General features: G+C 40.1%; 1 protein-coding gene across 1 annotated transcript in view; it reads right to left on the minus strand.

Moving 5' to 3' along the window:
- Positions 1-14,731, minus strand: part of nf2a (NF2, moesin-ezrin-radixin like (MERLIN) tumor suppressor a) — a 38,023-nt gene extending 23,292 nt beyond the window's left edge. The window contains exons 1-4 of the mRNA XM_080499660.1: positions 14,595-14,731; positions 11,479-11,604; positions 11,238-11,360; positions 5,804-5,887 (exon numbers count right to left, since the gene is read on the minus strand). Of these exons, the coding sequence (XP_080355786.1) occupies positions 5,804-5,887; positions 11,238-11,360; positions 11,479-11,604; positions 14,595-14,708 (447 nt within the window). The 5' untranslated portion in view covers positions 14,709-14,731. The remainder of the gene's footprint in view (positions 1-5,803; positions 5,888-11,237; positions 11,361-11,478; positions 11,605-14,594) is intronic.
- Between the last annotated feature and the right edge of the window lie 776 nt (positions 14,732-15,507).

The raw sequence follows: 15,507 nt of genomic DNA on the forward strand, positions 1-15,507 counted from the left end.
TTACCGGAGTTAACCGTCACAGTGGTGACGGTTAAGACAAAGCTAAACCACAAGTGCTTAACCTTAAAAGTTTCAACTACTCAGGCAGAAGAAGTCACAAAGTCTCCATCCCAAATCTTATCCCTAAGACCTCATCATCCTTTCATCCATATCAAACTTTAAATACATGTAAAACATTGGGGACTTTTAATTTCCACCCAACGGAGGTTTGGGTCCCACAATGACAGTAGAACAAAGGCATACACATTCATTTGTAAAGCATTATTTGTCCCTATTTATGACAAACATAAGGCTCATGGGCCAAAACAAGCCTGAAAGAGGCTCCAATCCAGCCCGCCAAACCACCGTGCAAATTTCTTTAGAGCAGCAAGAGCAACTCAACACAGAGACCCGAGTTGAGATATTGGTGATGCTGCATTGAAAGCGAGCAAAATCGCTGCTTCCAATCGAGTATCAGCCTCAAAGCCAAACTGTCAAGGTGACTTTGGAAAATTGTGCATAATTCAGCAGCTATGGGAGAAGATTTTTTGACAACTCCCTGTATTTTTCACCAGACGGTTCCACTAAAATTGGCTTCATGTTGACATTTTAGTCATTTTTTTAAGTCAGAATTATTTGGTTTTATGAAAATATAGACATCTATCTGCATTGCATATATTCTGCACAATAACCAAGAAAAACAAAAGTTTGAATTGAAAGGTTATTATGGCACTATTTTAACGATCCAGCCCATTCGAGATGAAATTGGGACTGCATGTACCCCCCGAACTAAAATGTGCTTGACACTCCTGGCTTAACCCAAACCTTCACTCGCTTGCAACAGTGATCCCAAAGACGCACGTTAACTCAAAATGTGGAATCTACATTGTGAGGGAGCACCATTTGTTATCGTGGACTCTTGGATTTTAAATGCAAATTCACATACAAACACTATTTTTACTTCAAATTCAGGCTTTCTACAAACATCCTCATACTATTTACAAGATGTCCACTAAACTAGAACGTTTTTACCCGCAAAAGCAAAGGTTTGTTTTGATTATATTCTGTTCATGGTGACAGAGAACTGGAGATAATGTCTGTGCTCTGGCAAAATTGCTATTTTAACTGTACACACAAATGTCTCAGTTCGCGGTAATCGAGTTCATTTAATTCTCCACTTCGTGGTGAACTCCCGAGTCGTCTCAAATCTGCAACCACTTGTAGTTAATTTTCCTTGAACTGCTTGACTTTAGATCATTTGTAGATCTTTTGAAAATCTTTCAAAGACTCAAAGGGGATCCCGCAGCCTTTCTTCTGAGGGGATGAAAGAGCTGTTTCGATCTTAGCATGAGGGCACCGTACACTTAAAAAGAACAGCCGAGCTGAAATGTCACAGGTGTAGATAAAACACTTCCCACGCTACAATCACTGACAAATAATCTGGTATCTTTAATTGTAATCTGATTGATAGATGTATTGGCATTTTATACTTATTTTGTATTTTCTTTTTAAATGCACATTTATAATGTCAATGTTGAGGGTTGCTTGAGTTTATCACATAAATTGGCAATGTTTGAGAGAACATCAAATACATGCACTAAAATCTGTATTTCTATATATTGACCATCTTTTCCAATCAACATGTATTTCCATCAACAAGTGCCACATATGAGTGGAAATGTATAAGTATGAAGTGTTTACAGCATAGTTTTTTGGTCTTAATTAGGTAGATATTCTGAGTTTATAGACCAAAACGATGATTCAAATGCAAATCATTATTTCTAATCATGTTCATTATTCAGCATTGCTGATTGAGAATATCAACTGTTTCCACATTTTTAGATTATGTTGTGAACTGTGCCCAATACTTGTGGGCATGGGATGATTTTTTTTAAAGTTTTTATATGAGAAGACATCTTTTTTTAATAAACCAGTGATGAAAATCCCTGCCTGAATAGTCAGTAATGGAGGAGATGATTCGCATTGGATGCCCAAGAACACATACATTTAAACCCAAGTGTAGGAACAATAGTCATTTTCCAAAGTAAATAAGTAAGCAGTTGTCAGAGATTCCTTTAAAACACACTGAAGTACCTCCATGACAAATGACGCCTTCATTTATAGAGCAGTTGTAAGTAATAAAGTATATTTTGTGGTGTCCCACAGCTTCTTCTCTGAATGAAACTGCACTATATTTCTAATAATCGACAACTGCTTACACACACAAGCCATGCATCTCCACCTGAACAGAACCTTGACTCACTTTAATCTTTAAAATAATCTCCTTGGAACAGTAAAGCTGTCTCAGAATGCATTTTTACTCTCTTCTTATTGCCTTCTCCAGGCACACAGTCATGATTAAAGATGAGCCAGGGCACCAAAGTAGATCCCAATGCGTATTAAACTCTACATCGCTGGCAATGCTGCAGGAACAAGGAAAAAAAAAAAGCTTGTGATGAGAGGAGCAGAGAAAAGTCAACCAAAAACCTCTCGGCAGCTGCACTTCTAAACAAGTACCTGTCTCCTCCTCACAATGCCAATTTACTTACATTGACTGTGATCAAAGTGGACCGCTGATTAAATGGAAACAGATTGTGGCCCCATATTTTCTGCCGCTTTCAGATTGAGGGTACCGACACCAGAGAGCACAGGGCTGAGGCTTTTTTTTGCAGATTTCTCCTGATCCACGCGGTCTTTTTTAACCTTTGTTAAATTGACGGGGGGAAAGTGAGTCTCGGAGGGCTCTCGGCCAAATCTTTGAGGTAGAGCTCCGGTCTCACTGGACCCTGTCGGCCTGTCAGAAATGCTGCACCTCAGCCTTACTCTGGTTTTTCTGGGGGGATTTCAGAAAAGATGTGCTCCCTCAACCAAAACGGCTGAGCTCGCTTGAGGTTTATTAAGGGAGATTTTTTTTTTTCCTGTGGAGTGACTTCCATAGAATACAGGTAACTCCTTCATTAAACTATTTCCCTATATTTTACATAGATCTGTTGAAGCATTTCTGCAGTGTCAACATGTTCATTTCCTAGATTTGCATTCAGTTTGATGTTCTACAGTATTGAAACTGCATTCTTCTGCATATGTGTCTCTCTGACTATTAAATCAAGAACCATCAACCACTAAATGTGCACAAATGCTTTCTTTTTTAAAATCTATTAGTATCGATAATGTAAATGCACCCCCACAGTAAGTACACGCGAATAAAATCCACAGATCTCCAATCAGAGGCTGTATATGAGGAGCAAATAATTAAAGCTTTGTTGGGTCAGATATATGCAATCTCTGCGATTGTGGTTATGTCATCAGTTATACGAGCTGCCCGCAGATCCTGTGATTGTATCTTGGGGTTCTTAGAGACGTATTTTTACATCAAACATGAATTAAAGTACATAAATCAGCACTTTGAAATTTACACTACAGATTATTTTTTTCACAGTGGAGCAGGTTTTCACCCCAAAATTATTTCCAGACCTTTCAAGACTCAGATGTCTTTCTTAGACTGTGGTTCTTTTGGCTGAAATGTCATGGGGTCATCTTGCCAAAATCTAAAGGCCTGATCTTTTTTAGTACTTTTAGCTGTTTAAAAACCGAAGTTACTTCAGAATGCCTGTCTGTCAATGAGAGTGTTGGTTTTAAAACTCAGGTGTGATCAGACACAGTGGTTGCACATCTCAAAGCACCAGACACTGTAAATAAGTATCAGTGTACATCAGTCATTACGTTTGGGTTACAGTGTGAAAACATCGTCTGCTCCAGCTGTCACTTGAACCAAGTTTTAGAAAAAGAGTTTTGGAGAGAATACTCTGTAATTTTTGGAGAAAATGAGCACATTCATTTTGAACAATGCTCCGAGCATCTGTTAAAATAATACAAATGTCACTTTTTAAATCAGCTTCAAATCAGCTGTATCAAATCTTGAACCTCTGCATGTACTTTAAAAGTTTGCACAGGAAGAACATGCAAGTGTCTCACAGAAAGGCCCTCAAGCAAAAAAAAACCCCCAAAAAACATCCTTGCTGGTTGACGAGAGTGATAACTAATACTAAAACCAAAATGATACATTTTTTTCTATCTTTTATTTTACATCAATACCTAAATACAAAATGTCATTCATCACATTTGTGTCATGCTTGTACGCAACGCCCTACCAGCTAACAACAAGAACAATATTTACTGAAAAGGAAAAATTGAGAAAAGCGGTATAGAAATGATCCAATGTATTGGAGAAAAAGTCCAACTGAGTAACAATCACAACAGGATAAACAGACTCTTGGCCAAAGCCAGTATCAAAAGGTCAGCTTTGATCGAGACTGGGCAACATGACAGAAAACTGATATTACAATAAACAGACAGAGAGAGTTTAGCAGACAGCAGCTATGATTACCTGCACAGACTTCAATCACGTCTCCCTCAGAACCAGCAGGTAATCAGAGCCACTGCAGTCACTATAGGAGGTCACACTCATCTGGTTTTAATGATCTTTACTGGCTCCATATCGCCGAGACATCTGCACCTGTGCTCAGCGACTTGTAACCATTACCTTGTTAAGTCAGTGGCTGTGATAATCACAAGCGAGTATCTGATGTGCTCACTAATCTGTTACTTTTATCTCGCAGCTGCTGCACTAATCTCCCCTTTCCATCTAGTGCTCCCCTCATGGAAACTCCCACATGCATAATCCCCACTTTCTCTTCCAATGGCACTTTACAGGGGGGACAGCACATCCCTGGAAGGGCAAATATCAGTCCAGCCACAGATTCAAAACCTTCACTCAATGGAACCACACACTGTGATCACTTATTAAGGAAACCAAGTTGGTGACATTTTTTTTCATTGCTCAGATTTTTATATTTTTCTGCTGTCCTTAGATGTGTGATGTAGCAGCTCCAACTAGAAGATGCTGCTTAAGCAAAGATGATCTTTCCAGAGCACCTTGGCTCCTGGATTGTTATATAAAGCATTTCATCTGAAGAACTTCAGGAAAAGTTTTTTTCTTTTTTTTTCTTTTTAAAGCAATCCTAAATAGCAGCACGTGACAGATGAATGTAGTCTTTTGGTCCTTTTTGGAAATACAGACCTGCAGAATGCATGTTTTTTTTTAGGGAAAAGCCAGATTTATGTGGGGAAATTATTAAAATCAAGCCCTAAGGTATATTATATCAAGGTTTTCAATAAAGTGAATTGAGGTAATCCATGCCTGCCATACATTTTCTTATTTTATTTCAGTTCCGTTTCTTCTTTAAGTATTGCCAGCTATAGTCAAATCAAATTTGATGTACCATAAAATCGAGAACTGCCTATTTTTCGAAAACACACCTCTCATTTCAAAGTATCATCTTGTACTCTGGATTATATCTGCAACTCATTTAATTTACTGATCGAAACAAGCTCACGTCACATCCGACTGATCAGCTTCTGCACAGCTTGTGATTTGACACCTGTCTCATAATCATGTTGTTGGACTGCAGTGTGCCTTCAGCTTGGAAAAAGTTGTGTGAACTGAAGTTAGCTTGTGCAAACTCTAATTAAAGTGAGTTCCCACAGCAGGCAGATACACCAACCGAGTTACACCTTATGTCACACACAACATTAATACATTTGGGATTGAAAATCAAAATCAAAGATCGTCTTGAGCGCAGAAGGGCCAAATACGTTTTTGCAAGCATCTCTGCCCCAAGAGATGTTACATCTTTTTTGCACGTTATGAAATATTCATAAGGCTTTCAAGTCCAGTTAGAGCAATCAATAAGGACAGAAATCGGTGCAGATAATATGCACATTCAAAAACAATGATTACATTCAAAGTTTCAAAACAGGCACTGACCTCAGCATGGACAGCATAGGAGGCCAAGAGTACAGACGCTTCAGGGGGACAGTGGATCTCCTCCTCCAGGATTTTTTTCTTTACCTGAGGAGTAAACACAGTCAGAATAAGCTTTCCTATTTCCACAATGAGGAGATGCCAGGCTGCTGTTGCAGTGTATGGTCCATCCAATCCAAGGAATGAGAGTGAACAGCAGCATTGGCAGTTTGTTTGTTTTTTTGATATGGATGGAAGCCACAGACATAAAACTCCATGCATTTGTGCGAGGAAAAGCTATGTGTCGTGTTCACCGAGCTTCATTGTAAAATAGGGTCAAGTATCTGTTTCTAGTCAAAAGTGTAAAAAAAAAAAAAAAATGTATATCTTCCCAAGAGGATTGTTTATTTACTTCCCCTGCCAACAAGCTACCTTACCACCTTCTTCACTACTGCAAAAGCAACTTGCTCATTTCAGAGCGGTCTGGGGAACAGAATGAACCGTGCCAAGAAAATATTGTAGACTTAAATATCGCAGTCACACAGGGACCTATTAGAGGCAGAGCCAGGAGCTTGGCACCACCTAAAACCAATAAGATTTCATATGATCATTAGGCGACTCCACAAAAACCTGCTCGGTAAGTCAGAAGATTATAACAACAAGACGAAAAGTCACACTTGAGCACCTAATCATGATTAAGGGAGAAGGCCGTGCCTTTTTTATAATCCATGTTATTTCTGCATCCCCGAGGTGGCTCTCGCAGTGCTTGTGGATTCGCTCCAGTCAAAGAAAGTGACAAATTCAAGCTTTCGGGCCTGCAGTCTGTGGCTCCAAAAAAAGACTGCGGTAATCTTCAAGTGTTGACTCGTCTGTCACGGACCACAAAAACAACATGGATCCGTGAAATCGGCATCAATCCCGCCCATAACAAGCTCCCTTTGGATCAAAGCTCCAGGTATCACGACCTGAAACGGCCATCCCCCGTCAAGCTAATTGAATCTCAAACTCGACAAATAGAGCAACAAAGTCAGATTTGTAATGTTCGATGGGGCGAGCGTGCTGCGGCTGCGGTGACACGAGTGGGCAATTTAATGCTTCAAACCCGATCATTCGCACCGCCCTTTCATGCTGTCTTCTCTTGTTTTGAACTAACAAAGGTGTGGAGCTGGAGGTGACAGCCCCCTAATCACGGCGAGCACTGAGAGGGGACGCTGCTGCGATCGCGCTTACAAATGAGACTTCGGTGTTACGGAGATTGCCGTGCTGGGTGTGTGTGTGTGTGTGTGTGTGTGTGTGTGTGTGTGTGTGTGTGTGTGTGTGTGTGTGTATACCCGGGTCGGTGATCATTTCTGATAAACACTAATCCGGCTGTCATGTCTGTGACACTATCTGAACAGAGGCCGGCTCCTGACATTATGGGAATTAATGAGAGCGAAGTAATGGGAAGACAAGGGGATGCAAAGTGTTTCACATTTGTCTTCTCCTCTCGTTGCTCCGCAGAACACTAACTTGCGTGTGATTTTCCTGAAGCAAGGTTTCCCTTTGAAATAAATCATTTCAGCCCCCATAAAACAAGTCAGGAAGACGGAAACATTTCATGTGCTTCAAGTAGATGAGAGACTTTCCATTAATGTCGGGGAATGCAGTCAAGGGCCACGTAACGGAAAAACGGGGTTGGATATGACTATAAAGCTATGGAGAGGACGAGCGTCCCATGGAGAATATGTCATTAACCGAGCCAACAACGGAGTCCTTAAAGCCTAATTGGTAATTGATAAATGTGGCTGGTGGCTTTTGGACGATGAGAGCGAGGCTACAAATCTCATCTCGCATGTTGCGGGTGGTGGAATTGGTGCGGCTGGGATTCCCCCGGAGAGTATTAAGTGGACAGAAAGGGCAGCGGTAATATGTTGTGCATTGATTCCACATGGCTGCACACAATCAGACAGGGACGATGGGAAGAAGCGTGTTCCAAAGATCGCTCGGCTTGAGAGCTGGAAGAAAGGGAAAACTCTGTGGACGTGTGCCCCCTGATGGCCGCGGCGACCAAGAAGCTGCAGAGATCCTGCAGTGTGCTGAAATGGATAGTGTTTTAATTTAGTTACTGAACGATTTCAGAGGATGTTTTGATAACAGTCGCAACACTCACACAAATGTTTTCTCCCTCAAAAGTAACTTCCAATAAGTCACTGCAGAAAACTGTCTTCCTAAGTATATTGCGCATCGGTAGGTTAATACCGAGTTAATGAACTGAACTTACATACACGTTAGGTTGTTATTTCCCAGTTGGATATAGCATATGCTGGGCACAAAAACTCCTGATCTGAAGGAATAAACTAAATATTGAGTGGTTTCTTGTTGTCGGTGGATGTTGAGTCCACACGCGAGGCTCCCAGTAAGCTTGCATCACAATCAAAAATTGCCTTTAACTGATTATCATATAGCAGCCTTGCTGAGATCCCAGCTCCTCGAACACACATCACAATACAAGATTAGTGGTGAGAAATGTAAACCATTCTATTAGATTTTTAACTCAAAAATAACAAACCAATATATTCTCATATGACAGTTCATTTAATTGGAGTTGTGTTTGAAGCATGTAAAAAGTGGCTTCAATATTCTGGGTTGTCTTGTTTAATTTGATCTATGACACCACCACATGTTTACATGATTAGTGAATCGTTTTATTGTTTTATGCCGTTTCTGTCTACCTACCAATTGCAAGGCCTTTTTTTTTTTTTTAAAAGGCTTTTATATAGTTAGATGATTCTGATCTCACCAGCTCACCAGTGGAATAAAGGTTGAGCTACAATGCTCTCTGTATGGATTTTGAGCAAGAAAAGATATTCAACTGACATTTTTTTTTTTTTTCAAATATGACTTATGTTAACATCTTGCATCCTATTTACCGCTCTCTCATCTTTTGGGTGCAAACATACCAGCTATAATAAAGCCACTGCATGATGATGATGATTCAATAATACTCAGCCACCAAAGAGCAGGACACTAAACCATGTTGAGAGAGCTGAAGCCGTAAAAATGCTACATTAAGTGACTTTCATTGAGATGATCGTTAATATTGATGCTACTTCATACGTCCACGGAATACTGAAGTTTCTACAGCATTACATTTGTTTGAAGCCTAAATTGCTTCTCAGATGATTTGACACGGAGGATGATAAAGAAACCTAATTTTATGGATCAGGACTTTTCCATCTTTCCTCCCGTATTAATCATCTCACGACTGCCGACATCTATGTGGTGCCCTTGTACAAAATATTTACCAACCCAATTCTGGCTGCAGAGATTCAGAGGGCATCCTTCTGCTAATGCTTTACTAATGCTTTACTAAAAATCTTATGATGTTATGTTATATATTGGCCAAGTAAATTTAGGGAGACTGTCGCATCCACTGGAGGGTAACTGAGCACTCAGGATGAATATGACTGGTACAGATGGCAGATGACTGGCGAGGTGTGATTAACACCTGTTACGGTACTCCTTTATAGATTTCAATCAGGTATTAGTTTAGTGGGATGTTTAAATTGCACTTTCTCTTCAGAGCGGAGAGAACAGAAGGATACAAGGTTGCAGTAAAACCTTGAACGAAACATGGGATGGTGTTGGAATATGAACGTTGTCATTGTGAGCCTTCTTGTTTGGATATAAGAGACCACTGTGAACGACATGCAAATCAAACATTTTGATTTGCTTTCCTTGACATGAGCATGTGAGCAAACTAAAGCCTCAATTGACCAATCACTGAAGGGAATGTGCAGACCTGTGGTGTCAAAGAACCAGTCTGCTGACAAGATTACAAAGAATCATTTTTCTTAATCAAAAGAAACTGTTATTCCTCATTTGTCTACTTGGGGCCTCAGAGTTACATTGAGATAAGGAAACACAAGACAACATTGAAATGCAACTTTTTTTGTAAACATGCTTCTTCACTCATAACTTTGTTGTGTAAAAGGGCACTAAGACTCAGAAGAAATAGCCAAGAACAGAAAGTGGCTATCAATGTTTTTTGTTAGCAAAATTACAAAGCAGCAATTTAGTAAATGCAGTAAAAGGGAATTAGAGAAAAAGTTCATTTCTCAAATGCTACTTCGAAAACTAACAGACCCTGAAGACCATGTGAGTCACATTGATATTTGATTTTTCTAAATTTTTCTTTTAAAGAAAGCGTTAAAGTCAGGGGAGGAGTGTTGAAGACATTTTTTTTAGCAGTCAATCAGGTTACAGATGCCCACCAAATGAAGCTAATATCCTAATGTCCCACAGATGCAAAAATGTCAAGAAAGTGTCACGCAAGGCTGATCATTCTTAACCAAATAAATATTGGGGAATTATTTTGCCATGAAGTGTTAAACAAAATGTAGCTCCAAGAAACTAGATAGAGACGAGTTCAAGACAATGAATGCTACATTTTTATTTATTTTTTTACAAAATGCTTTAAAAGAATGTTTTTCCTTTCTTTTTTGTAAAAGTAGTCCAACATATTTCGGAGGTCCCGAGTCTCACACAAGGAAATTGCTTGCTGCAGTGAAGGTTTTGAGATATTGCAAAAAATGCTAATTCTGTTTGCAATTTGTCACCTTCCAGCAAGACAGAAACTTGACGTCCTCCGACGTTAATGCTGGTCAGACAGACAAGACGGTGTCAGCCTTCTATTTACATGCAGCTTTCTGTACTAAGACAGAATAGTAAGACTTCTATTTTCAGTTGTGGAGGTATGAATCACACTGGTGTACATATGATTGCAAATATTCAGTGCAGTAACACAGTTCCTACCATCTTCTGTTTTCCTTCATACAAAAAGGTTCCTCCATTGCAACCTCTCATTTTTCTTTATCTGTGTTTTTGGCCTCTTAACATAAGGTAGAACTCATAAAAATACACATATGCTGATGGGTGCATATGAATATACACTGCTGGATGAGTTTTTCCTAGGATTGAAATGGATCTCACAGTGCAACTTTGAATGTGGTTACAGCAGAAAATGCAATGAAAGTGCATATAAAACATGTTTTTAAAAAAAAAAATAAAAATCTAGGTCCTTTACCATTTTCCTACAAGCTGATTCAATGGGACTTATAACTTCAGAGGCTCAAACTGAGCACCCTTGGGAGAAAATGTGTCTGGCCACTCACCAGGCAGTACTCCACAGCCTCCTCTGAGACTGAGAGCCGTGTTGGATTTCAGGAGAACCTCTAAGCCTGCGGCAATCTCAAGCTTGTAGCGCAGTGGAGATAATAAGAGAGTGTGTCAGTCACTGTGAGTTTTCTATGGAAAACCTGTTCACTTTTAAAAAGCGACGCCCACAAACAAACAAGAAAACAGGTGGACGATAAGAGGAGTAACCTACATGAAAGTCCAAGGGAAGAAGAAAGGGAGCCACCTGCTATGACATAATGCTGGAAATACAAGCGCAATCAAAAACAGCATGTGTATTTACCTGGAGGAAGAAGAGGTGCTGTGTGATATCTTGCACAAGCTCCTCTTCGGCATTTTCTGGGTAAAACTTAGCGATGAAGAAAAAGGTGATGGGTTCTTCTTTTGGTACTTCCTGATCTAGAACCTGCAATGAGAAAATCAAATGTTGGCAAACACATGAATTTCCTATCCGCTGCTTCTTCACATGCAAGCATATTAAGAAAATGTTGCGTGACCTCTGACGTGTTTAATAAAAAAGTCACCTTCTTGTCCATCTTTAACCAAGCCACCGTGTCTTTGATGTTGTACTGGAGCCCAAAGAACCACGTCTCCCTCAGTCCCAGAGTCCGACACACCAAGCCAAAAAGGTCTTTCCCTTTCCACTTCACCTGGAATCAAGAAGTAGCTCAGCATTTTATGACGTTATCGGAAATATATCAATTATAGCAGTGGAAAGCAAATACAAGCAAAAAATATTTCTATCTTGTAAACTCAAAATTAAGTCACTCAAAAGAAACATATTAAATGTTGAAATTGGAATGAAATATAAACTCATTTCACACCTAATGCCATTATTGTCTGGAAGCACAATTCATCTTTGCACCTACAAATATAATTGTTAAGTCCACCGTGCAAATGAGAGAGCAAACACAAGTATTTGTATTAACACTGATGTTTCTGCACCACAATCGAGGCGCATGTTTTCCTTCTGAGTCTTTTATGATTGTTTTTGTTTTTCACAGTGCTGAAAAAAAAAGAGAAAAAAGAACAAGACACAGAGATAAATGTCTTCACTCTGCCTCAGCTCATTTAAGTTACACAGTAGAAGAACTTCTTAGAATAAGACTCAGTAGAATAACTTCTATCAGTGGGCTCTGAATACACACAAGACTGAACCATCATAACTATACGAATTCAATTTATTCGGCAGCATTGCACAAAACACCTGCCTCCATAACCTGTTTTATAACATTTTGTTCTTTATTTATCTCAGTATTATACTTCTTGTTATTATTGTGTGACGTTTTGATGCCGTTTGCTACATTTCTTCTTCTCTGTGCACCCTCAGATTTAACGCAACCTCTTTCATTCAATATGTGTTTGTATAATCACAATAATGCCTCTTGTCTTGTGCATCTTTGAGGTAACAATGGAGACGTAAAAGGGTTTTTCTTCCTCTTTGTGTTTTTTTTACAATTTTTGCCAAGAGTTCATAAGGAGGGGTACTATCCAACAAGTTATTAGCGCACGGTTAAAAGTCAGCTTGTGTGATGGTCTCAAAGAGCAAACGGCATGAGAGGCATGCACTTTGATTATCCCATGATTTATTTTTCAGCAAAAGCAATAATAAAGAGGCTTTTGCATGTAAAATCAGAGCATCGCTCTTTCCTTAAGAGACTCTGTGCTAATCCAGCCTTTCACTTTCTTAATTATCACGATTTTTCCTCTTATGCTCTAACAGTCTCCAAAGAGGTGTCAGGGGGTATGTGGGTGAAATGCTAAAATCCTCAGTGCTACTTGGAAAATCCACTTTACTTTCAGACCACATGCCTAAAATCTAGCAGGAAGGGTCTCCGTATCTCAACTTCTTCTCAAAGCCCAAGCATGTAGCAGGCCCCAGCTGTGCTTAACCATAAAGAAACCATGGCAGCCGTATTCAAGGTCTGGACCTCTGTGTTTGGCCTGAGATGCAGCAGTTACCTATCCGAGATGTCAGGTTGGATTAGCTCCAACGCCATGCAAACTCAACTATGCAGCACTGACATGGTCCTTAAAAACTTCTCAGACCATCCAGTCTCCACTCGCTTGAATACACGGCTAGATATATTTTGATGCACCGGTAACTGAGCAGCTCACAGCTCATGGCCAGTGCACACCGAACCACACATCCGCTATAACGTCAGCTACTAATTCACATGGTCACCGAGTAATGACACTCAATGTTGAAACCAATCTTTTCAGACTCTCCACATCATCTTGGGACAGCTCTCGGAGATCCTCTTCAGAGGAGTACTGGAGCAGGGCACCGACGTCCCTACCTGGAAATAGCTGAGAGCTGAAAGCCATGTCCATTACCAAGAGCTCTCAGATGAACAATAAGATCCTCTTCTACCCTGCAGCTACTGGAGCTCTCAACCCTTGCACAATGGCGGTTGGATTACTGCAGCGCAATTCCACTCAAGCCAGCATAAGAACGAATGGTGAGGCCCACATGGAGAGTCTAAATACCCTCCCTGAGGTTTTAGGCTTACAGTTTTAACAACCTTCGGACGAGTTGTCCTTCAACATTCTGCCTTCACCGTCTGCCTTTTTTTTTTTTTTTTTTTTTACTAAAATCAATTGATGTCAACACTTATTGTTTTGATTTTGTACTTTAAAAAAAAAAATAGAATACAAGGACTAAATGAGTCACAGGTGATTGTTATTTTAATTTTGCAAGGTTTTGGTCAAAAATACAGCATAAATGAGAAAAATCCCTTTTTGGAAAGCCAGAGAAAAGCATATTGTTTTCCTCATGCTGTTGTCAGCGATCCGGGTCTATCAGCCACTCATATCCAATTCATATTGCTTTCATCTCGAGCTTCAACACTACCTGTGGGTGTAAAATGCTGTCAACTGCACCACAGACTCGCTGGTGGAAAAACGAAAACGGAGGCAAAACCAGCAAGAAATAAGACTGTAATATGAACCGCGCAACCTGAGCCCAAGAAAAATACAAGCTATTTTGGTCCATATCAGCAATTCCTGTTAAATGATATACAATAAGCCCATAATTGATACAATTATGCCCCAAGTGCAGGAAATAGAGACCTGCCACTAACATTAGGCGGCTGTGTAATTACCAGCTTTAAACTTTGGTGGGGTCCCTCCCTTTTAAACACAGGGACTGTGTCTGGTAGCAATTTTTGTGCCTTTCTGGTATGATATATAACTATGTCATACCATAACCCCCCCCCCCAAGACGTGCAACAAAATCCAAAACATTTAAAGATAGTAGCTTCTGTGAGTGTGTCACGCACTTTACACTGCAGTCAGGTGGCCGCAGTTTTTCAGGGAGTCCTGCACTGCAGTGAGCACTAAACTAAAAAGCCCCTCATCCCATTGCTGCATAGGACAGAGATGAATTGTAACTTAGATGCTCCTCTATGCATCAAACACGCTGTGATGGCTGTTCACGGATAATTGCCGCCATCTAGTGTCAAAAAGTGAGAAAACAATGAGTGATCTTACGACTGCTGCAGATCCAGAAGTATTAGTATGCATGAGACTGGGGGAAGCGGTCCGAAAAAAAGGACTTTGATGTACTAAAAGGTGTTGTAGTCTGGGTCACTTGCATAAGAATATTGAATGAAATCAAGCTGAAACACTTGAGACTCACCTCACAGCTGAACTCCATGTCGGACTCCATGGTGCAGATCCTCACGTTGAAGCTCCGGGCTTGTTTCTTTAATAACGAGTTAAAGCCCATCTTAGCTGCTAAGGCACTGGCCATGGTTAAAAGCTAATGAACTACCCACTAATTTACTCAAACGCGTCCTGCAGCACATTAAAAAAAAAAAAAAAAGCTGTCAGGACATTATGCACAGATCAGTGAGACATCAAATGTAAACTGTACCTGAGAATCTCCACCTTATAAAGAGGCAGCAGACTTTACAAAACACTACACCGAAACATATATGTGCAGTAAATGCCTCGTTCATTGGGTACATGTGGTAGTTTCCCCAGTATTTTCATTTAAAACAAGTTAACAAGTGCAGTCAAAGTGAGCACATAAACAGCAGTGTTTCAATGCTAGCATTAGCTTTGACACACTTGAAACGCTGAAAGTTAGCTCAGAAACGTCAATAACCGCATCGTAAATAAACCCGCATGAGAGCAGCCTCCAAACCGCGAAGTCCGTCAAAGTTCACGCAGACGCGTCAGCGAATCGCCCGCTTCCTCGGAAGACTTTAAAATGTGTCATTTGTTACACAAAAAGTAAAGTGGAAAGTGAAGCGGAGAGCTAACTGCGAATAACCACTTGTTAGCGAGTCCATTCGGAAAAGCGGTGCTGCATTCAAGTACAGTCAGGAAAAACCACAGAGAGTTTTACCCGACGATGTATGGTTACATTAGAGTTGTAGTATTGGAGAGCAGTCCTTGACAATGTTTTGATCTTGATGAGGTCTCTGCTCCTAAATGTCTTGGTCTTAATAATGGTCTTGACTACAACATTGAGATGCAAGACACATTTACTTTTTACTTTTAAACCCATGTGATGTTTACAAAAACAGTGGTTGAGTGCTCAAACC

This window comes from Blennius ocellaris (assembly GCF_963422515.1).
Source record: "Blennius ocellaris genome assembly, chromosome: 7".
NCBI lineage: Eukaryota > Metazoa > Chordata > Actinopteri > Blenniiformes > Blenniidae > Blennius > Blennius ocellaris.